This window comes from Papio anubis, chromosome 6, assembly GCF_008728515.1.
Source record: "Papio anubis isolate 15944 chromosome 6, Panubis1.0, whole genome shotgun sequence".
Classification (NCBI taxonomy): Eukaryota; Metazoa; Chordata; class Mammalia; order Primates; family Cercopithecidae; genus Papio; species Papio anubis.
The window spans coordinates 7030791-7054825 of NC_044981.1; the positions used below are offsets into that span (position 1 = coordinate 7030791).

Here is a 24035-nt window from a genome sequence, read left to right on the forward strand (position 1 = left end):
GGAGATAAATTTCTGTTAAGGCAGCAGTAAACATCTTATAGCAACCAACTCTGTGTGCTTGGTATCCTGGAGCTTCCAAAAACGAAACAGTAACTTGTTGAAAATGAAGAAGCTTTCTATAGTTGGATTTTGAAGTAGATATGTTTATTTGTTGTCCTTCAGAGAGGTTATGAAGGCCCTGGGTTACATCTGCATTTTTGATAAAATTGTGACATACGAACATAGTTAAGGGGGGAAGTGTAATCTTTTGTGAGAGTCATGCTTTCTTTTTCATCTCACTGTGTAGAGGGGAAGATCTGTCTTTTTATGATTAAAAAAGACACCCACTCTTTCCACTACCTGAAGACTCCTGAAGGTCCATGTGAAGAGTAAGCAGCCATAAACAACGAGTGAGAGGGAAAACGAGCTTGCTTGTGTGGTAGTGCTTCCAAGAGCCGTTTTCTCTGATCTGTTCTAATTTTCAGAGCAGGTTTACATATGTGGTCCCTTCAATTGAGCAAAGTCTCCTTGGACTTTTCTCCTTTTCCCATAGTTTCTTGCTGGTTTCTACCTGTGGTTAATAATGTGTGTTGCTTAAAATGGCAACTGAAACATCGCCAGGAATTTTCACCAGGTAGAAACTGCTTTTCCTGTATCAAAACCACCAGTACAGCTTAGCTGATGCTTCTGTTGCTAAGCAGGTAAATTTCTGGTCTTCAGGCTGCCCTTATTAACCCTATAAATGCCTAATGTCAACCAAAAAAGAAGAAAAGAACTTGATGCCTCCTTCTTACCTAATGCTTTGTTCAAGTGCGTGAAAACTGCACCTAGCTCAGCCTAATCTCGATGTATCTATTTTAGAGGACCCAACCTCGATGTACCTATTTTACAGGGTCAGGAGGAGAGTTGGGAGATGGAGAGAGCCTGTGAGGTTGGTAGTTTCCAGTGAAATGTCAGCCCCAGTAGCTGATAGTGGAGGTGTCACACTAGATGAACAAAATTATGGGTTTATTTCAGTCAGTAATGAGCCCCGTCTTTTTCTTTGGGACTTTTCTCTGCCTGTAACTGCCCCTATGCCTGTGGGGAAAAGAAGAGGGAAGAAAGGGGTTGCTGTTTGCATCTATTTGCCAGAAAGGAGTTAACAGAACATACCGCAGAACAGGTTGGGCAAGACTGTTAAAGCCAGTGATGAAGCTTTCCTCTCTCTCTCTCTCTCTCTCTCTCTCTTTCCCTACGCCGCCTCTCTGTATCCCTCTCCTTCCTGCTCTGCGCGCCACCCCCACCACCGCCAACCCCAGGACTTTAATACATCTTCAGACTATACTCACCCCACCAACACACACACACACACACACACACACACACACACACTCTTCAGTGTCTGGCTTTTCTTCTAGGCAGAGCATTGATGTGAATAAAACACTTTGTGGAGCCTGTGTGAGAAGCAGGCAGCGGCTGTGGGCCTCAGCCTTGCCATCTGTTTCTAGAGCAGTCTATGGCCCGCTTGCCATGCCCTCTGTCATGTAACATAGGCCCCATTCAGCAACAGCATTCTTGAATGTGCATTTATGTCTCTGTGGGACTGTGGGATAGATGGCCTGAGAAGGGGAAGGCAGGAGACGGAGGGGAGGAGGCGACGTGGGGATGGAGAAGGAAGTGTGTGCACACGCAGACAGCCAGGGAGGGCGGTGAGGTGGAGTCACTGCAGCTCGGTGCCAGTAAGTCAGGAGACATTGCCGCTGGAAGTATCCACAGTTAGCTCTGACTTAAGGGGACGTCTTGTGGCCATAAATGTGGAGGAACCGAGCTCTTTAAAAGCCATTTGGGGTCTGATATAAGTTCTGCTTCATGTTTGTGTCCATTCACTCCGTAAACATACCATATATAGTCATGCTTGAGCTCACTATAACACACATTGCAAGGGAGCCGCTCATAGTGCACACATCCTTTGGCTGTTAGAAGCAGACTCACGTAGGCTATTTCTGGTGTGTCGTGGCTTTCTTCTTTCTTTTTTTGGGGGGGGAAGTGGGGGAGGGAGAGGAAAAGGAGCTCTTTTTCCTTCCATCTTCACACTGTTTGGAAGATGTTTCTGATTCTAGTTTGTCTAGCAATGTGAAAGCTAAGGAAGTGTATTGTCATGGCAGAAGAAACAATTCTCTGTGTATATCTGTTTTAGAATGAAACCGTGTTTTTCTTAGTATCTTAACATCACATGGATTTTGTAGTTTATGGTCTCCAGTCTCCAGCTGTTTTTGGAGCACCTTCTAACTTTGAGAGGGTGAACTCTAGCCTGTAACATGGACTGTGGGTGGCTCGTGGAGAAGGTGCCCTGGTGTGCTTTTCTGTGTCCTCTCTGGATTTTCTGTGAGCTGTCCACCTCTGAAGTCTGCTTCACCTTCAAACTGCCAGGGCAAAACAGGCAGCTTCTGCAGAACTCATGGCAGCCGTTTTCCACTTGGCTGAGCTGGGTCTGTGAAGCAGAGAGGAATCAGTAATAGGAAAGAAATGCAGTTTTTCTTTTCCCCTTAGAATACCTACGATACTGCATTTCAGCTTGGAGTGCGCGGCATGAGGCATTTGTGGTTCAGATAAGAGGTCTTCCTTTTTCCTCCTCCTGTTTTCTTTTCCTTCCTTCTCCCCCACTCCCCAAAGGCTTACTGCCTTTCTTCTCAGGCCACGTGTGTAGATAACCTTTGAGGAAAAGATGATTTCTGTGCTGGGATATTTGGATATTATGTAAAGGGACAAGATGAGCCCTTTCTTTGCCTTGTTTTCTTTCACTGGCCTCATCAGAGTGAATTATATCTGACTGTGTGACAGTTAATTGTACCATCCTTGCCGTGTCCTAAGCTGATAAGCCCCTCTCTGTCTGCCTCCATCAAGCTTCTTTGTTTGAGAAGTTCCTAATGCAGTAGAAGAACAAAGTGACAGTTTTCTTATTTACTGAAGTCTCTAAAGCACATTCATAATGCTCTTCATTGTATCTTTCTTATAACTTCATTCCTTCAACTTAGGTAATTGAATTGTTCCCTAGTACCAGTGATTGATAAGTTAAAACTTAGAAACATCAGTGAGTTCAGGAAAAAAAACCCAAACACAGTTTGTTTTTTAAGCTATGTATATTGATTCCAAACTATTAATGGCTTGGTGGATAGTATTCACAGTAAGACACTGGACACTGCTGGAGTGGCAGTTATTACCATTGTGGATATAGCAATTGATTAGCTAGCTGACTCAAAAGTAGTATGTTGCTTATGTAGAGGTCACTTAGTTGGCATTCTTCGATCCAGAATATTCAGCCGATGTGCATGTGAGTGAGAGCCAGCAGGGTATATGTCTGAGGAGAGGTATGTAAAATAAAGTTTTCAAAACCACAAAGGTGTTAGGAAGCCCTGGTACTAACATTCCTACCTTGATTCCCATTGATCCTTTAGGCCTGCACTTTAGCACTATTTATTCTTACTGTAGATACAGCCCTGACCACCTTGTCTCACATTTTCCAGTCAACACTTCTGAGGCCAATGTGAGGGATGGAAAAAAGCCATCAGAAGGAGACACATTGACAGCAAGCAGAAAAGATGTCAGGGGATGAGACAAGAATTCAGACAGCATGGCGGATTCCCATTGGGGGAATTTCACAGACTGGACAGAGGAGCCCTCTGTGTTATTTCTTTCTTTTTTTTTTTTTTTTTGAGACGGAGTCTCGCTCTGTCGCCCAGGCTGGAGTGCAGTGGCCGGATCTCAGCTCACTGCAAGCTCTGCCTCCGGGGTTTACGCCATTCTCCTGCCTCAGCCTCCCGAGTAGCTGGGACTACAGGCGCCCGCCACCTCGCCCGGCTAGTTTTTTTTTTGTATATTTTTAGTAGAGACGGGGTTTCACCGGGTTAGCCAGGATGGTCTCGATCTCCTGACCTAGTGATCCGCCCGTCTCGGCCTCCCAAAGTGCTGGGATTACAGGCTTGAGCCACCACGTCCGGCCCTTCTGTGTTATTTCTTACAACTGCCTGTGTATCCACAATTATCTCAGTAAAATTTTCAATCGAGAAAAACAAGCATGGCCAACAGAGCCATGTGGTATAGTGGCAAAAGTAAAGTAGCAGGGGGGTATGTCACTAGTTTCCAGAGGCAGCCTCGTATAAGTTGTTCATCGTGATGATCCTGAGTCACCCCCACAAAAGGTTGAATTAATCATACATTGATTCACCATGCTATGCTTTAGGAGACGGGGAAGTTTGAAAGATACTTTAGAATGATTTACACCCAGGAGTTTTCTATGGAAAATTAGTTTCTGAATACTTTCCTTCCCCCTCAGTGATGTGCAGCTGCTTCATGAGTTAACATGACGTGTTAGAACAAACCTTTCGGTATAGTCTGACATATACTGAAATATTATTTATTTTGCCCAGATTTGTAGAAAAAAGTTACTCATTAACAGATTCAGATGATGTCCAAATACCATACCAGGTTGTCTGTATTCCCTTTATTTCTTGAGACAGAGTCTTACTCTGTTGCCCAGGATGGAGTGCAATGGCATGATCTCGGCTCACTGCAACCTCTGCCTCCCAGGTTCAAACAATTCTCCTGTCTCAGCCTCCCGAGTAACTGGGACTACAGGCATGTGCTACCACACCCAGCTAATTTTTGTATTTTGTTTGTTTGTTTTTTTGAGGCAGAGTTTTGCTCTGTTGCCCAGGCTGGAGTGCAGCAGTGCGATCTCGGTTCACTGAAAGCTCTGCCTCCCGGGTTCATGCCATTCTCCTGCCTCAGCCTCCCAAGTAGCTGACACTACAGGCACCTGCCACCATGCCCGGCTAATTTTTTGTCTTTTTAGTAGAGACAGTGTTTCACCATGTTAGCCAGGATGGTCTCGATCTCCTGACCTCGTGATCCACCCGCCTCAGCCTCCCAAAGTGCTGGGATTACAGGCGTGAGCCACCGTGCCTGGCCAATTTTTATATTTTTAGTAGAGTCAGGGTTTCACCATATTGGTCAGGCTGGTCTAAAACTCCTGACCTCAGGTGATTTGCCCGCCTTGGCCTCCCAAAGTGCTGTAATTACAGTTGTGAGCCACTGCACCTGGCCATTTGTCTGTATTCCTAATGTGAATTGTGCATATTTATCACCAAAAGAATATATAAAATGTCATGGATTTTTTAAAAGCAAATGATACCGAAGATCCTTAGGTACCAGAGAAGTCATAGACATCATGGAAAACATAGTTTCTGTAGAAAAGGAATCCTGAACTTAAAGGAAGTCTCAAGTTAAATTTAAACCATCAAATGGTGAATTGGAAGGAAGGAGTGCTCTCAACTAAGACATACTGTAAAAACCGTAGAATTTTAGAGTTGGAATGGACTTGAGAGGTGACTTTTTCTATTTTTATGAGTTTGTCTTCATTTTACTTAATTTTCTTCCACAATTCATGTCTGTGCCCAGAATTGAATAAGTCACCTGGAATAGTGTCCACGTGGCTTTTTGGCCAAGAGGAATAATCCTAACTTGAAAAATAAAAGGTATTTACTCAGCAGAAATTATTAGGTTTTGGTTTTTGTTTGTTTTTTTGTTTCTTGTTTTTTGTTGAGATGGAGTTTCACTCTTGTCACCCAGGCTGGAGTCTAGTGGCGCAATCTCGGCTTACTGCAACCTTGCGCCTCCCAGGTTCAAGTGAGTCTCCTGCCTCAGCCTCCCATGTAGCTGGGATTACAGGTGTGCACCACCAAACCTGTCTAATTTTTGTATTTTTAGTAGAGACAGGGTTTCACCATGTTGGCCAGGCTGGTCCCGAACTCCTGACCTCAGGTGATCCACCCTGCCTCTGCCTCCCAAGGTGCTGGGATTACAGGCATGGGCCACTGCGCCTGGCCTGGTTTTTTTTTTTTTTTTTTTTTTTTAAAAAAGGTTATTTGCTAATTTTATTCTTCTCAGTAGTTCCATTTTATAGGTAGAGAACACTTCAGCACTCCATGGTACTATACCAGACTCCTCCTTGGCCTTGTTACGTATTAATGGACATTTTCATGGAAATCCCGGGGTTGAAGACTCCCCAGAGTTGCTAATACCTTCTAATGGTTCTCAAGTGGTTTGATATTATATACGTAAGTATGGAGCATTGCTGGACCCAGGTTTTAATAATCAGACTCACAGATAGATACATTTGAAACGCTGTCATATCAGCTTTTAGTAGTACTGAATTTCTTTAAGTCTTCTGTGCACTTAGGTTTGTTGTAACGCATAGTTAACATAGGTTGGTATACATTTTTCTGTTTCTGATGCAAATAGCATTTTCGTATGTTTTGGGTTTTTTCTCCATAAGATAAATTGTTCTCTTTGAAATTTTAATTAGCTTTGAAATTTGGTCTTGTGCAAATCCATGGCAACTATACCTCCTGATTGCTATGCTGAAGGTGGAAAGTATTCTCTTGTAGTATAGACATCGGTCACACTGTCAGGCAAGGGAAATGCAACTAATTTCTGTTTCTTGAATTGCATACCAGAAATAGGAATTCGTTGTCTGACTGTTAGATGCTCAGGGCAGATGGAAAAGTAAGAAAAACCAGGACTTCCCAAGAAGCAAGTGGCAGGTCTGCGTGCTGACTCTTTGGGGGTGGGGACAGCACAGAGTGGGCTTGCAGGAGAGATGTGGCCGAGGGTGGAAGAGCTTGTCTTCGGTGCCTTGTGAAAACCTGCAGAAGTGACCTGCAGCCTGTTGCGATGGTGACTCCATTTGAGATGATGTGCTTGTAACGTCCACTGGGTAGGCGGAGCCTCAAGGACAATGTTGAGAGGTTGGGTTGGTGGAGCCAGGAGGTGCAGGGAAGGAAGCATCCAGGCGTGGATTTGAATAGCTGCTGGCCGCCCGGAGATCAGCCTCCATGAATCAGTCATAGGCGCAGAGAACTCATCTGTGCGGCTGGAGGCTGAACATGGAGAGGGAAGGAAGGGAGCTGCTTTCAGTTAATACTCTGATGCTTCCAGAGCCCTTTAAAGATATTGCAGAAATTTGTTGGGTGGTTCATTGTTTTAAAAGCTTTGCCCCCTTTACATAATCCTGTCTTTTATTTAATGTAAATGCAATCAGTCTGCTTTAAACACTGACTAAAATTGCTTTTACTAGACATTGTATTATTTATAAGGGGGGAGCTGAGACCCAAAGAGAAGAATTTGATCAATTGATTTAAGGTTGTTGGAGGATTGAAATGTTACTTGATTGCCAGTCTTATCCAGGATTTCAAGATTTCAAGGAAAAGTGGACAATGCCTGCTTGTATCTGAGGGATTTCAGCAGTCATATGATCTGCAAACCAGCCCCCAGGAGCAGCAGCCCTGGCAACTCTGTGCTGTGGAGTCCACACAGAAGAGGGACTTCAAAGTGGTTGGGGTGTGCTGGCTTGGGAGTCATTTAGCTAAGAACTGGTTTTGGTCATGGCCTTAACATCTGCATAGATGTTGCACACTGCAGGCACATGACACTTGAATGGGCTGAGATTTAGGTGCAAGTTGGTAGAGCTTAAAGGGGAGGTAACATTAGTGAGGCCAATGGGCAGCAGCCCCGCTGGGGAGCACAGACTGCAGTTCCCTGCAGGGCCGGGGAGAAGGTGGCCTTGCAGATTGAGGCTGGGGGCAGAGATCATCTTGTTAAGTTCTCACAAATCAATTACTGACACGGGGACAATGTGTAAAAATCTGAAACCACAAATCTCTTTGGACATTTTGGCTGTATAAAGCATACCATGTATAAGCTCCCAGGAATTTACTTATAGTTTGAGTGTCTTTTGTGATGAACAGGACTATGGGAGAAATAAACCAAGCAAGTGAAATCACAGAAACTACGTGAAATCACTTTTAGATGGCTTTGGTTTTCAAAACGTTGGATATTCTTATTATATTTCCCTCGTAAGTACATACACAAGGACATTGATTTGAGGATGCATTATGAGTGTTAGAACATCACTTTGCTAAATAATAGGGAGTTCTGGGGCTTTATGGGAAAGTGATAGTAATAAGTGATGCTGAGCTTTTTAGTTATGTGTATAAGTCCACTTGGTATCTAATTGCACATTATTCCTCTTGTTTCCAGTATCCTAAGGGAATCTCCCCCAGCGTTAGCTCCTTATGAAAAGTAAAGAAATAATCCTGTTTCAGGGTGTACATGACGACTTTCTTGGTCTCCCTAATTTCTTATAAGTGCGATATTATGTGATTTTGAAAAACAGACTTTCACTAATGTTAGATCTTCAGGTTTTCATTATTGTTGATTGACTTTTTTTCATGTCTCCTGAAACCCAAAAAAGGAGAAAATAATCCCCTCACCAAAAAACCCAACAGTTGCTGAATAGCTATGAAAAATATGAAAGAAATTCAGCTTTTAGCATTGGGGCCTTTTTATTATTCTCAACTTTGATTTTACAGATGAGCTATAAATGTGACCAAATGCATCACATGAGTGTTTACCTTTTTTTTCCTTTCCTTTTTGGCCACATGGAAGTACCTAAAGAGATGGAATGTGACACACCCAGAGAATGGGGCACTCGAGGGGCCTATGAACTTGAGAAGGCCAGGAGCAGCAGGGTCCCTTCATCTCAGTGCTTAGCTTTGCCAGTGCTAAGTGGGAAGCAGACGTCACTGAGCTCCTTAGCAAGTGAGTTTTTCAAAAGTGTGTCTACACAAAGGAGTTGTTCCACTGCTCTCTGTAGAAAGTGCTGGGGAGAATTCTAGCAGGAAATTCCACCACCTTTGAGATTGGTTGTCAGTCCCACTAAAAGATAGCCCTCGGAAGAAGTGTTGCTTTGCTCTGTGGACCTGAAAGGTCCTATGCGATTCTCTTACATACTTCTTAGTTCCGTCTCCTCAATTCTTTTAATTTTGTGTATTTCATGAATTTTGTAGTCTTAAGTTGTTAATTGAGGTGTTCTGGATTGTAATGTGTTTTGGGGTGGGGGTGGGGGTGTGGGGGTGTGTGTGTGTGTGAGAGAGAGAGAGAGAGAGGGAGATATTAATCTTTGTGAGAGGAAAATCTTTTTTAACATTTAATTCCACTGTCTGGTAAGTTGTATACTGTTGACAGCTCATTACCTACACGTTAAATTGCAAAATGTTCTTAGGTTAGTAGAACTATTTTTTTTTTTTTTAAATATAGTTTTGTGGCTAAATTCTGATGCTCTTAAAGAGATCACTTTCTCCTATTTTGGCAAAACAGGTTATCAGTCCACACATGATTACATAAATAAAATTGAAACCCTTTACTCTTGCTCCTCCCTACTGAATTAAAGCCAAGGGATTCCAGTAGTGGTATACACACACACAAACATACACACACACACACACACACACAAATCCTCCAGTGTATTTACTTTTCACATTTTTAATACATTTTAGCAGACTGAGCTTTCTAAATTATTAGCAACTAGTGCATAATCATGTTGCAGTAAATATTTTTTTTAGTTAGTGAGAAGCAGACCCAAAATAGGTTAAAAACAATTCATCTGTTTTGATGAATAGAAGTGAATGAGAGTAGGGTAGAAATTCTGGCTGATTTTATAAAACATCTCAGATCTGTTTGATAGGTTGGGCTTAAGACGGATGATGTGTGCATCCTCTTTATAGTGAAGTCAGACTAAGTGAAGCTATGTTGAAGTATCAAACAAACCCTGAAATCCCAGTGGCTCAACCCACAAAATGCCGTTGCTTGTTTGTGTAGAATCCTCTGCAGAGCTGGCAGCTCTCTAGTATAGCTCCCTTGCAAGTGGTAACCCAGGGATCCAGGCTGCTCTTGTCTTACAGCTACTCTCATTACACATGCTTCCAGGTTGCCACCACAAGGAAGGAGCTAGTGGGTTACATACCGACTTTGAAAGGCTGCAGCCTGGAAGTGATGGCTGGCACTTGTGCTCACAGCTTATTGGCCAGGACTAGTCATATGACCTGCCTGACCCCAAAGGTACAGGGCTGCCAGGAAATACGGAAGAATACGTGGATATTCTTTGAGCAGCGAGCATCTTTGCTTTATTCTCCTTTTCCGTTTCATCTCCATAAGGTTCTCTATGCACATAAACTAGATGAAGCTTAGGCCTGAAGCCTAGAACATAATGACACTTTGGTTCTCAAAGTGTGGTCTCCAGACAAGCAGCATTAGCATCACCTGGGAACTTGTTAGAAACACAAATTTGTAGGCCCCACTCCAGCCCTGCTGAATCAAAAATGTGGAGGTGGGGCCCAGAAATCTGTTATAGTAAGCTCTCCAGGTGCATACTAAAGTTTGAAAATGACTGCCCAGTGGGAGTACAATGTTTGTAGCACCTGTTGAACTCATGACTGGGGATGTGAAGGACTAATAGACACTTGCTAATGTGAACGTACAGTATGTGTGCTCAGGTGTGAGTATGTATATGATAATAAAAAGCACTGAGGGACGGTGGTATGTGTCCCGGATAGGTTTTAGCACTTTATAGATTTGACTAAGCTATTTCTCACAACAGTCATATGAATTCAGTATTATTATTGTCTCCACCTCACAGATGAGGAAATTGCAGAACTGAGAGGTTCCCTAACTGTCTAAGGGTCAGGCCACTTACTGCTGCTGGCAAGTGGTAGAGGCAGGTTTTGCGATGTGGCTCCAGAGCCTACTCCTTAACTGCTGTGCAGTTCCACTTGTTCATCTTTGGATGGTAACGCACCAGGCCTTAAGGTAGTCTTTTCATTTTTTCTTGCATGGAGACAGTCTGTCAGAGTTTGCAGGAAGTGTGGTGTGCTGGTGACAGTTCACATTCCAAGTTAAGCCCCCTTACCACGAGCTTCATTCGTTGGTGGTTTACGTGTGTGGGGGGCTGGTGACAGTGTTGGCCAATACTAGAGGGGCCTGGCTAGGCAGCAGCTGCCCAGTCATTTAAAACTGAACAATAAATAGAACGGGGTTGTTAGGGGCGGAACGAAGGGGCCTAGTGGGAAGTGGTTTCTCAGAGGGAGATAGTTCAGTCGCACTAGAAGAATATTTTCTTCAGTTAACCTATGTGTAATTTTCAGGCTTATGAGAAGAAAGGCCCTGTTCTCATCACCCTCCCTTTTGATTCTTCTTTGGTCTTTTTCCATCATCCATCTGCCTGCCCTGAGATGCTCATCTGAGCTGAGGCCTGATTCCATCAGGTGGTCTGAAGAAGGTTTCTATGAAGTCTTTATGAGCTGGACTTCAGTTTTGTTTTGTTTTATTTTGTTTGTTTGAAACAGAGCCTTGCTCTGTTGCCCAGACTGGAGTGCAGTGGCGTGATCTTGGCTCGCTGCAACCTTCGTCTCCCAGGTTTAAGCGATTCTCCTGCCTTACTCAGCCTCCCGAGTGGCTAGGATTACAGGCATGTGCCACCATGGCCAGCTAATTTTCGTATTTTTGGTAGAGACAGCGTTTTACCCTGTTGGCCTGGCTAGTCTCGAACTCCTGACCTCAGGTGATTCGCCTCCCTCGGCCTCCCAAAGTGCTGGGATTACAGGCGTGAGCCACAGCACCCAGCCAGGACTTAAGTTTTAATAGAGAAAATGTGTTTTCCCTTCAAAGAAACCTGATATAATAGTTTCCTCCCCTTGCACTTGGGAAATCCAGATAGAGTTAGATGTGATTTAATCTTTTGAATTTTGAACTGATTGAAAAGGATTTTCCAAGTGACATTAAGAACTGCTTGTTTCCTTGCATCCTTTTAAAATTTTTAATTATTAACTGCATTTTCTTTCCAGATGGGTCTATTATTTGTTGTTGTTTAGGTGTCCTTTGCTGGCCCATGTATTCCCTTGGCTTCTTTGTCTTTTGTGTTCAGCAGACTAGAACTGAGACGGCTCCTTGGCAGCTCTGCCCTGGACAGTACCGGCTTTAACTCTAGGTAGAAGATAAAGATAGCATCACCCCTTTCGGGTTTCATGTTTGCTGGGAACAGCTGCTAAGCTTTGTATAACTCAGAAAGTAACATTTCATTCCAGATTTGCTGAAATTTTTAGTTTTCTGCAAGCCAGGGCTTAACCATGGGGTTTTTTCGCATTCACACTTAAGAGTCTAGACTTTTCCTTTGAGAAGCAGTTGCTTGTCTTGGAGTTTAGTAATTGAAGGGAACAGAGGTGGGAGAAGGAGGAAATTATTTGCATAAGTTGTTTTAAAGCTCCATCCACTTCCTTTCCCTTCACTTTAAATGGTTTAATTTGCTTAGGTACTTCAGCAGAGGTGTAGATAATTGAAGTAAATCTCGAGTCAAATCTAAACAAAAGAAAGAACTGACCTAAAAAAGAGCAACTGAACTCACACTAATTGAATCACAGATTTGCTCAGACCAACTTAACCTGCGTGGAATGCCAGGGAACACTGTGCCCTTGGGGGGCGTTTTGCCTCTTAGGAGGGAGCACCAGCCAGTCCCTTGTGGCTCTCCAGCCACCTTGTGCACCGAGCCACATCTGGGTTGAAGCTGCAAAATTCAGCCTGAAAAGAAATGTGAAAGCCATTTTGGGTTGGGCATATGTAAAACATTTTTTCTCTTTTTGGAGACCTGGTGCCCTTGGTATTTGTATATAGAATCCACTTGTTTATTCTTGAGGAGAGCAGCTATGTGTGTGAATTGGGCATCCGTTGGAAGAAATGTAACAGGCTTGCCTGTCACAGCTGGAATATAAGTTGTAGCCCTTTGAAATAAGACAGTCAGTTTTCCTTCCTTCTCCTTAGCCAGCCATCCAGTGTAGGAAACAGGATGCTGTATGTACCCTGAGTAGGAGGAGAGGGTTCCAGAGTGCCACTTGGCTGCTCCTGTGTACCCATTCTTGTTCAAGAGCACCTTGAGATCACATGGTCTTAAATACCAAAGCTGACCAAGAGCTGCCCCTCTGTTCAGCTTCATCTTCCCTGGCTGTTGGGGAGGCCTTTGTCTGTCTGACTGCCACGGGGCTGTCTTGCCCCAGCTCCCTGGGGTCCTTTGCTCCTTAATCTGACAGCTCTTCTTTTCTCTTCTTCTTACTCATAGCACAGAACCTGACTGCCCATTTTTTGGAGATTACTAATTAATTAGTAAAATATTTGGCTGGGCGCGGTGGCTCACGTCGGAAATCCCAGCACTTTGGGAGGCAGAGGCAGGCAGATGGCTTGAGTTCAGGAAGTTGGAGACCAGCCTAGGCAACATGGTGAAACCCTGTCTCTACCAAAGATACAAAAACTTAGCCAGGTGTGATGGGGCGTGTCTGTAGTCCCAGCCACTTAGGAGGCTGAGGCACAAGCATTGCTTGAACCCGGGAGGCGGAGGTTGTAGTGACCCGAGATCGTGCTGCTGCACTCCAGCCTGGGCAACAGTAAGACTCCATCTCAAAAAAAAATTGAGTGCCTACTGTGTGCACATGTACACTGCGTGATCATGGGCCAGGCGCAGTGGTTCATGCCTGTAATCTGAGTACTTTGAGAGGCTGAAGCGGGTGGATCGCTCGAGCCCAGGAGTTCAAGACCAGCCTGGGCAACATAGTAAGACTCTGTGTCTCCAAAACAAAATAAAGTTAGCAGGGTGTGGTGGTGCGCACCTGTGGTCCCAGTGTTTGAGAAGCTGAGGTTGGAGGGTTGCTTGATCCTGGAAAGTCAGGGCTGCACTGAGCCATACTCCAACCTGAGTGACAAAGCAAGACCCTGTCTCTTAAAAAAAAAAAAAAAAAAATCCGACATACGAGTTTTCTTGTGCTCCCTCTCCACTGTTCCTCTTTGCTCTTTCATCCCTCCTGACTCCAGAAGAGGGCTCTACCACTCGCCGCTAATGCCTTCACATTTATCTGGATTCCTGCCTTCTGGGGACCTCATCCTTGCCAGCCCCTGTTGCTGTGCCTGTGCCCTACCAGGGGTGTCCGACCCCTCTTATCCCTGAATATCATCAGCTGGCTCATGCCTGGCTTCTCTGTGGAGGGATTCGTCCCATGTGCGTTCTTCAGTGTATGAATCCCACAGGACCAAGACCTTCTGGATCCCTTTCCATTTCTTCACATTCAAGAATCTCTACAAAAGAATGTAGCCTAACCCCCCTAACAATCTAAAACTTGTGCCCAAGCACCATTGAGTGCCCCAGGACACCTTGCCGGTGGCCAGAGCGACTGTCTTCCTTTCTGCCCTTTGCATTGTCTACCCCACCTGCCTCCCCTTTGAAAGTTGTTCAGGTTTAACTTTCCCTCCCTATTCCCTTTGTTCCCGTTTCTAGGCAGGTCTCCCTCCCCTGCAGTCCCATACCGTGTTCAAACAGGTTTTCTTAAAACTCTTACATCACCTTTCTCAGCCTATACCCCCTGTTGCCCCAGACCCAACCCCAACTCTCCCAGCTCCTGTAATTTGCCCACTCCACACACACCCTCTGTAATCATGGCCCTGCCCTTCAGCTGGACCTGGCTCCTGGGCTTCTTGTGGTACTTCCTGGGTATCAGCTCCTTCCAGCCTCCACCTCCATACCCTTCCTCTTACACTACCCCAGTCCACTAATTTTTGCTTTTTCTAGACCTAAAATTAGAACTGTATAGACAGCTCTTAATTCTCTTACCTTCCCAAACTTCCTTTTACCTCTCACCAACTGGTAAGCTTATGGAGCCCCCCACCCCAAACTAGTAGTGGATCAGGAGTTAGTAATTGAAGTAACTGACATACATTTTTATCATCAGGAAATATTTGAGGGCCTAAAGTAGAGTATTTCACCCCCAAATCATTTGAAGGTAGATTGTGGGTCCCATTTGTTTATTTTTTTCAGACTTTTTTTTTTTTTTTTTTTTTTAAACCTTGATAGCTTAAAGGCCAGGAAAAAATTGATTAGTTTTCATCTTCAAAGGACACAGGATAAAACAAGGACTGAGCCAGCCCACCCCTACCCTCCAAACAGCTTTTAATCGCAGTCACTTTTCCCACTCCCCTGGTTTGGACTTCTGAATTTTATAGTTGATATAATCCCTCCTTTTATAGCCGATTTACGCATTGCAATTTAAGTAAGCAGAATTGTTCAGTGCATCGAGGGACTCAAATTTAATGATTGTTGGCTTAAATTTAAAAGGCTTACTAAGGCACCTGTACCTCTTACTAATTGCAAAACAAACATTCTCCATAAGACCACCCTCTATTCTGTGACCCCTTTGAGGTTCCTAGGAATTGATAGTTTGTGGGCCATATTTACACCCACAGGAGGACTTCTTTACAGAAAACCTCCCCGGTATCTTTGACGGCCTAGATGTGTTCACAGTCACACTGAGAAAAGTTTTAACCTAATAGTCACCATTCAGAAACTAACTCGAATCCCAACACCATCATTCCTGGAATAACTGGGGAGAGAGGAAAAAACACACACAGAGGCAGCCCAGTAGACGGGGCTCACAAGGAAGTCTCTGCTCTCGTTCCTTTCCAGAGGATGAGTTCTGTTTTAAAATTGTAACTGTTTATTACAAGCATTGGGTGGATTGTTTTAAGAACTGGTTTAACGAATGTTCATTGGGTTATTGCCTTGTGTCAATAATGTTTTGAGTGAAATATCAAAACACTGATGAGATGGTTTATCTCATCTCATCCTTACAAGAAAAGGGAAGTTAGAGGATTTGGCGTTGCCAGTGTTTTTACTTATTGTTGGTGGCCTGCCTGAAACTGATGACAATAGTAAGTAAGGAAAAAGCCTACCAATCTCCTTAACTCTCCAAAGGTAGGATTAAATCTGCTGAGGCTCAGACCACTGCTGTAGTTCCGACCTTTCCTGGAAATCATAGATTCTTTTGAAAGGCTGATCAAATTGATGGACTATTTTCCTAAAGTGGAAAACTATCGACATTTTACTTGTGGTTTCAAGGGTATGACTCTTGCACTTGTCTACAGAACAAGGCTTATCAACCTAAGCATGTCACCTGTTCAGCTCAGCTGGCGCATAGTAGGCTTTCAGTACCTATTTATAGATTGAGAGAAACAATGCCTACTGTGTGCCAGGCACTGAGCTACAGACTAAAGATACATAAATTGGAGGAGCAAGGACAGGGAGCAATTCCATATCTTAAGAAGGACTAAAATTTGATCATTTTCTTTCTTGCTTTTTTTTTTTTTTTTTTAAATGAGACAGAGTTTCCCTCTGCCACCCAGGCTACTTGAGTACAGTGGTACAATTATAGCTCACTACCAAGCAGCAAATTAAAAAAATGTTTTAGACACAGGGGTCTTGCTGTATTGCCCAAGCTGGTCTCAAACTCCTGGCCTCACAAATAGTTGGATCTTTCTGGTATATTTTCAAAAATTATGTTAAGTTTTTTTTTTTTTTTTTTTTAAATAGTGACATCAAATTGTACTTGAAAAAGCACTGTATTCTCATGATACATACATACATCGTTTCAGATTGCCTTTTCTAGACTTTTCCATAAATATAGCGTAGAATCTTAAATGTGCCAGCTTGCTTTTTAAACTTTACCTAACTTTATAAGCATTTTCCCATGTTTTCACACATTGACTTTTTTTTGAGACAGGGTCTCACTTTGTCACCCAGGCTGGAATGCAGTGGCACGATTACCGCTCACTGCAGCCTTGACCTCCTGAGCTCAAACAATCCTGGTTCAGCTTCCTGAGTAGCTGGGATTACAGGCACACACCACCACACCTGGATAACTTTTTTTTCTTTTCTTCTTTTTTTTCTTTTTTTTTTTTTTTTTTTTTGAGATGGAGTCTTACTCTGTCCCCAAGCTAGAGTGCTGTGGCGCAATCTTGGCTCACTGCAATCTCTGACTCCCTGCTTCAAGCTATTCTCCTGCCTCAGCCTCCTGAGTAGCTGGGATTACAGGCACACGCCACCATGCCCAGCTAATTTTTGTATTTTAGTAGAGATGGAGTTTCACTATGTTGGCCAGGATGGTCTCGATCTGCTGACCTTCTGATCCGCCTGCTTCGGCCTCCCAAAGTGCTGGGATTACAGGTGCAAGCCACCACACCCAGCCCACACCTGGATAACTTTTTGTATTCTTTGTCTAGAAAGGGTTTCACCATGTTGCCCAGGCTGATCTCGAACTCCTGGGCCAAACAATCCTCTCGCCTCAGCCTTGCAAAGTGCCGGGATTACAGGTGTGAGGCACAGTGTCCAGCTCACATTGACCTTTATGTTTGAGGTGGGACCAGTTTCAAGCAGGTTTAGGGTAGATGGGGCAGGGTGGGGATGACTCATCTGGGATAGATCAGCTTGTGTAGGACATGTCCCTCTATTGTGGATTTCATGGATTATTTCTCTCTATGAACTGAAACTCTCCTCAGCACTAGGCAAAGTAAGTTACTTCTGAGATCCACTAACTCCCCTCCCATGCCTACAGGTAAAACCATCCCAGATTACCTTTATTTCTGCTTTAGGGTTTAAAAACCCCAGGAGGCAAACAGATTAAAGACTGCAGATGTTCTTAGGATGGTTAAACTTGACACGAAAGAGAAAGAGGTACACTTCAAGTTCAATTCCTTAGTTATATTAGCCACTTTGAAAGAGTCACAGGGGGCCGAGCGCGGTGGCTCAAGCCTGTAATCCGAGCACTTTGGGAGGCCGAGACGGGCGGATCACGAGGTCAGGAGATCGAGACCATCCTGGCTAATACGGTGGAACCCCGTCTCTACTAAAAAATACAAAAAACTAGCCGGGCGAGGCGGCGGGCGCCTGTAGTCCCAGCTACTCGGGAGGCTGAGGCAGGAGAATGGCGTAAACCCAGGAGGCGGAGCTTGCAGTGAGCTGAGATCCGGCCACTGCACCCCAGCCTGGGCGACAGAGCGAGACTCCGTCTCAAAAGAAAAAAAAAAAAAGAGTCACAGGGGTGGATATTATTGTTCTCTTTACGTTTTTGTTTTTGTTTTTTTTTTGAGACGGAGTCCTGCTCTGTCGCCCAGGCTGGAGTGCAGTGGCACAGTCTCAGCTCACTGCAAGCTCCACCTCCTGGGTTCACGTCATTCTCCTGCCTCAGCCTCCCTAGTAGTTGGGACTACAGGCGCCCGCCAACACGCTGGGCTAATTTTTTGTATTTTTAGTAGAGACAGGGTTTTACCTGTGTTAACCAGGATGGTCTCGATCTCCTGACCTCGTGATCCACCCGCCTCAGCCGCCCAAAGTGATGGGATTACAGGCGTGAGCCACCGCACCCGGTCTGTTCCCTTAAGTTTTAAACTTGATGGAGTTTTGTGTAGTCTTTTTAAGCAGCCCTCCCCACTCTGCTCCCCTCCAATCAGCAGTTTATGATGGTCAGTTTTGTTCATAGAGTTCAATTTGATAGTTAACATGTATATTGATATGGCTGCCTGTGTTTTGTGTTACGTTTTGCTGTGTTTCATCTTCCTGTGCCTGGGAGCTCCCGTGCCTTCCTTTCCTATCTCTCTCAAAACGAGCTGTTTTTCCCCATCTGCTGCATTTTGGTTATAGACATTTATTTGTAGGTTTTCTTTAAAACAAAACTCCTCTAAATCATACTTGATAACCATCCATGCTCTTTACTCTCTCCTGTCCTGGGAGCTGTTTTCCTAACTCCTGCCCTTCATTCTCGACGCCTGCCTGGCCTTGTTTTCGTTCCTTTTCTGCAGCATTGCTTCCACCCACCAGCCTCAATGCCCCTGTCCCTTAAGAGTATTGCAGTGCCTCCTAACTGGGTTATATGCCTGTGATTGTCCATTTTTAAATCTGCTACCAAGAGCTTTTTAAGCTGTAGATATGATTATTTCATCCTGGGCTTTAAAAATTGTGAGGTGGGGCCCTTCAGTGGGTTTCCAGAGCAGGATAGAGTTCATGGCTCTTAGATGGAACCTTGAGCCCAGCATCATTCTGCCAGCCGCATCTTTGCCATTTCCCCCACTCCACTCTCCCTACTTTCTCATAACACACTGGTGTACTCTGATGGCTCCCAGGGGTTTTGTTTTCATGGTCAGGACACAAAAAACTTTTGCAGTTAGACACAAGGTTGCCATTTTTTAAATTTTGCTAAGTAAGGGCATTAAAAAATGATCTCCATCACCTACTGTCTTTATCTCATTTTAAAAGATGGCAGTTTACCCTAAAAAAAAAAAAAAAATGAATTCAGCATTGTGAGAAACTCAGCAAATCATCTGCCTTTTCTGCACACTGTGTTCCAGCCTTCTGCATGTGGCTGGGAGGCGAATCTTCTTCTTCAAGCTCAGGTTTGCTTTTGCTCTGCTGCCCTCGCCTCGCACTCAGTGGTGAGCCCTTGCAGCTCTGGAAGTGTTTGACTCATACTCCAGGTTCCCTGGAGTTGAAATTTCTCTCTCTGTTTCTCCTCTGACACAGGTAGCCAGGGCTCTCTGTCTTACAGCTCTTGGTAGTTCTGACACCTGGAATGTTACTAGCCTTGGATGTCTGAGGATGATTGTCGTCATATCCCAGGTTTTCACACAGATCCCAAACCTTGCCCTATGTGTAGGGTATACAAACAGTATAGAATATTTTATGCCACTAATTTTAACAACATGCTGAGAATGCCCACTTTTCTCTGCCTATGGATTGGCTACACTCTGAAAGCAGCAAGGATGGGCCTACAACTCCAGCTGCGGGAAACTGAGTAGACTGCTCCCCTTTATTTCATTTTATTTCTTATTTTTTGGGAGAGGGTCTCACTCTGTTGCCTAAGCTAGAGTGCAGTGTCACGATCAAGGCTCACTGTAGCCTCAACCTCCCTGGGCTCAGGTGATCCTCCCACCTCAGCTGATCCTCCCACCTCAGCTTCCCAAGTAGCTGGGACTACAGGTATCTACCACTACATTTGCATATCTGTCTCATCCATTAAAAGTGAATTTTGACTAGTAGGGTAAGAGAAGCCATCACCATAATTAGCAGTATCTTTTGGGGGAAGCCTTGAAAGGACTATTCTTCCCTTGATGAGAGCAGAGCATTAAAGTTTAACTACACAGAATAAAGAGACAGTGAGTTTTTTCTCACATTTTTACTGTGGCCCGGTAGCCATTTGTATAATCTGTTAAGCCTTTTTTTCCCCCTTAGAAAAATTCTGTTTCCAGATTGGGAACACTCCAGGATGTCATTGGCCTCTGAAATACTTTGTGGAAATGTGTTAGTTCCCATTCTAAATTGGTTTGGTGACTGAGGCTGTTGACTTCAGTGTTTTGTTTTGTTTTGTTTTGTTTTATTTGAGATGGAGTCCCGCTCTGTCACCCAGGCTGGAGTGCAGTGGCGCGATCTCGGCTCACTGCAAGCTCCGCCTCCCGGGTTCACACCATTCTCCTGCCTCAGCCTTCCGAGTAGCTGGGACTACAGGTGCCCGCCACCACGCCCAGCTAATTTTTTGCATTTTTTTAGTAGAGATGGGGTTTCACTGTGTGAGCCAGGATGGTCTCTATCTCCTGACCTTGTGATCCGTCCACCTCGGCCTCCCAAAGTGCTGGGATTACAGGCGTGAGCCACCGCGCCCGGCACTTCAGCATTTTAGTTGTGGGGCTGGCAGAGCATGAAATTGGGTTTGTGTGAGCATGTGTGTGCCTGGGTATAGTTGACTGCATTTTCTTTGCAGAATTATAATGAAGCATCTTCAAGGACTTTGAAAAAGTTTCCTCAGGCATATCCAGTGAGCATGGTAGATGCCATTGTTTCGCAAGTTTTCTATTTTCTTTGTCTGTACAGGTTGTTCCTGACTTCATGGCTGGGAGGAAATTGAGGATGCCGAAGAGTACTTGCCGTTTGGCCAGTGGGGTTGAGCCAGTCAGCTGGCTCCTGTTCTCCCATGGGCCGCTGTCGGGGCTGGGTCCTGTGACTATAGGAGAGGGGCCACATAGAGGCACCGTTCTAAGTTCTGTGTGGGGACAGCACAGTTCCTCTGGTCGCTGCACATGCCCTGTCTGACTCATCTATTATCTAGACTCATAAAAAAAAAGATCCTAAAAAATACTGGCCCCGTTCTGGAGAGTTGGCACAGAAATTCAGATTGTGGACTCATTCTGTAAGCTGGCTTCTGTTCCTCACCTCCCACCCTTTTCTCCCTGGCCTTCCCTACCTACTGTCACCACTCCCCATTGCCCATCTCCTTCTCCCAACCCGGCTCTCTTACCTGTGTGACTGTTAGGGGTTCAATGGTAGGTATTTGGGCAAGGAAATTTCTCCTTTTCTTAATTGATTTCAGGAAGATCTTTTGTATCCCAGAAAGGAACTCCAGGGCGACTGTGGTAAATGTCTGATTTCATCATTTTCTGAATACATTAACCTCACATATGCTGATGGGATGCCAAGAAAATGGAACTCCTACCCTTGGATGGCAGGGAGTCAGGAATTCTATCCACTGGTGTGTGAATTCCCTCAGGGCATCCCATCCAATAAGTGACACGCACAGCCTCACAACCCTCTTGATTGATGCACAAAAGAGTGGATTTTGCTGCTATACTGAGTCCTGGATATTCACAGCAAAGCTCTAAGTGACAGGTATGGAAGTGCTTTTGAGTCTGAACCTAAAAACACCTAGACATCCCCACAGAGTCAAATCTCAGGCAGAGTTAGGGCTGGGAGGAACGTCAAAGACGACGGCCTGGCCTCGCTCCACAGCTGAGGGGTCCAGTGTATTTCAGGCCATTTGCTTGTGCAAGGACATGGTGTTCTGCTTTTAGTTCCAGTGGTTAAAGGATACTATTAAATGCTACTGAATTATTTTAAGAATAGTAGTGTAAACTGCATTTAACTTGAGCTACTATAACTAACTACTGGGGTTTCTGGACTTTGATGAAGATAGCTCTTGTGTTTGCTGCAGACAGAAAGCAAATATCTAAGTGAGCCCTGAAAGTAAGTTCTCTTGGAAGCATTGGCCTCTCCCACACAGAGGCACAAGGAGTGCTATCCGTTGGACTTGAAGGCTGTTAGAGTTGGAGCTGCAATGGATGCCGGGTAGGTGTTGCTTGGGCATTGTTCCAAGAGGCTCTGGAGGCAAGTATTTTAAACAACTCAAACAGCCCCTCTAGGCGAGCTGCAGGAAGTCCAGCCCTTGCCTTCCTGTGGTCAGCAGGAGATAAAAGTGTGGACTGTTGGAGGCTAGGCCCCTCCTATCACTGGATAGCAAACTGTTAAGGGAAGATAAAAGGAAAGAGTAGGGATGTTCTTTTTAAACAGCATGAAGGTGCCTTTGTCACGTGCATTCAAGTAAATTAAGGGTGGTGAGCAAGGCATGCCTCATTTTTACGATCACAAGCGTGTTGAAGAATTCTGAGAAGCAGGACTTGGTTTCACAAGTATGCCAAAACAATTTCATGTCATGAAAATATTGGTAGAGGTAGGCTTTTGATTGAGAATGTTCCCATTACATACTGCTTAGGTTAAATGGGCATCAGCTTGGATTTTCATATCTGAGTGCTACAGAGATTTTCCCTGTTGAAGTGTGCCTGACCCATGGGGACTGGGTGGACGTGTCCAGCTGTCCTTGGACTGAGCAGATGAGCAGGCAGGGCAGCTATGCTTCTCTGAAGTGTGTGCGTCTCCTCTTAGTAGTACTTCTGGTGTTGGCCCAATTATTGCCCAGGTGTGAAAGAGTTTGAAGGAAGAGACCGTCTGCTGGTGTCTGTCTTTCCTTTTCAGTTTTCCTTCCTGTTCTTCATAACATTTGGGGGGAGTTTGGGGGCTTGCAAGGGGGTTATCTGTTTCTCAGGGTGGGGCTTGTAAATGTGAACCCACACTTAAGAGCCTGGGCATGTTCAGTGCCCTGTGTGAGCTCAATCCAAAGCAAATGAACAAGTGTGCTTCGGGGACATGATGCTTGTTTCAGGTCCCGCTGGGCTATGGAGGGGGTGGCCCTTTGTGCAATTAGACCCCCCAGGGAGTGCAGTTGTTGTGAGCTCATCACTGCCTGGAGAGCCTGTGTGCCTCCCACTTCCTCCAGGACTGCATCAATCCCCACTCCCCACCCCCACTGCCAGCCCCTGGCCCTGGCCCCCTCCTTCCAAGGTGCTTCTGCTGGTCCAGGAACATGCCACCTCCTCTCCCAGCTGTACATGGGCTTTCCGAAAAGGCCCATCCTGCCTGCTAGTCATTTTTGGTTTGCTCAGTTTACTTTAAGAAAACCATTTGCTTGCCAGTGTTTTTGGTTGGCTAGCTTGTGATAAACACTTATCAACCACGTGTATCTCAGAGCATTTGTTTTCCTTCATATGCACAGTAGTAAATACTTTTCTTAGAGACGAATTTGGGGGTGAGGGGATAGAAGGTTTTCTGTTATATAGCATAGAGGGCAGCCCATCCAGCTCCTGGGATCTGGGCATGGTCACTTCACCGCACACAGTCATTCCCAGCTGACGGTTTGTAATGTCTGATTACGCACTGTGAAATTTTGACCACAGCTGACCACTTTTCCAATAGGCAAGGAAAGATGTGATCTCCTCCTTCCACTGCCTTCTCTAAGCTAAGCTGTTAGGGGAGAAGCATTTCAAACACTTTCATCTTCCACAAGTCATTTTGGTTTTCTAAGGAGTGTCATCCTGAATTCTGGGAATTCGAAGCCCAGATTTAAGGTAAACCACCTGCCCTGGGATTGCTTAGCTTGCAGCTCGTCCTCTGGGGCAAAGTGGAGAATCCTGTTGCTGCTGCACTCTTTCCCCGAGCATGTCAGAAAGGCCAGTCCCGCGACCTCAGGGCCTGTGAAAGAGTTGCAGGATATTGCCTAAAACTCTATGCAAACTGCTACTGAACTTTACCCTAGCTTCTTAACCAGAAGCTGGAAATGTGACTGAATATACTTAGATTCACTTCAGAGATGTGTCCAGAACACTCCCATTTCTACCATACAGTGTCACGGTGTCAGCCATGCTGTATTCAGGTGCTGCAGTTAGTTGGAAGAGAAGAAGCTTGGTGAATATAGGGAAGAAAGAGCTGCATCCTTCTGGGAGCCAGTAGTGTGTACTTCCGTAATTAACCAGACGTGAAGCTGACCAGGATTGGTTTCAGCAGCAACTGAAGTCAGAGGGGTTTTTATTTCCTGGTGGCCATATAGCATGGCAACTGTGTCAGCAGCTGTTCTCATTGTCCAGGGGATTGCATTTGGGAAAAGCCAAATTATTTTAAATTGTCCAACTTGTGGGCTGGGACAGGAATTCTTTTTTTTTTTTTT

The 24035-nt window shown here is 44.8% G+C and overlaps 2 protein-coding genes across 15 annotated transcripts in view; one reads left to right on the forward strand and one right to left on the reverse strand.

Annotated features, from left to right (window-relative positions):
* Window positions 1-24035, forward strand: part of RREB1 (ras responsive element binding protein 1) — a 198518-nt gene that overhangs the window by 88954 nt on the left and 85529 nt on the right. For 2 of the 14 annotated variants that reach the window (XM_009204396.4, XM_021936973.2), the window contains exon 2: window positions 8464-8616. The exons of the other annotated variants lie outside the window; for them this stretch is intronic. The gene's annotated coding sequence lies outside the window, so the exon portion shown is untranslated. The remainder of the gene's footprint in view (window positions 1-8463; window positions 8617-24035) is intronic. 14 annotated transcript variants of the gene reach the window in all.
* LOC116275315 (serine/arginine repetitive matrix protein 3-like) overlaps window positions 1-24035 on the reverse strand; it is a 35788-nt gene that overhangs the window by 4929 nt on the left and 6824 nt on the right. The window contains exon 5 of the mRNA XM_031667244.1: window positions 20629-20708. Within this exon, the coding sequence (XP_031523104.1) occupies window positions 20629-20708 (80 nt within the window). The remainder of the gene's footprint in view (window positions 1-20628; window positions 20709-24035) is intronic.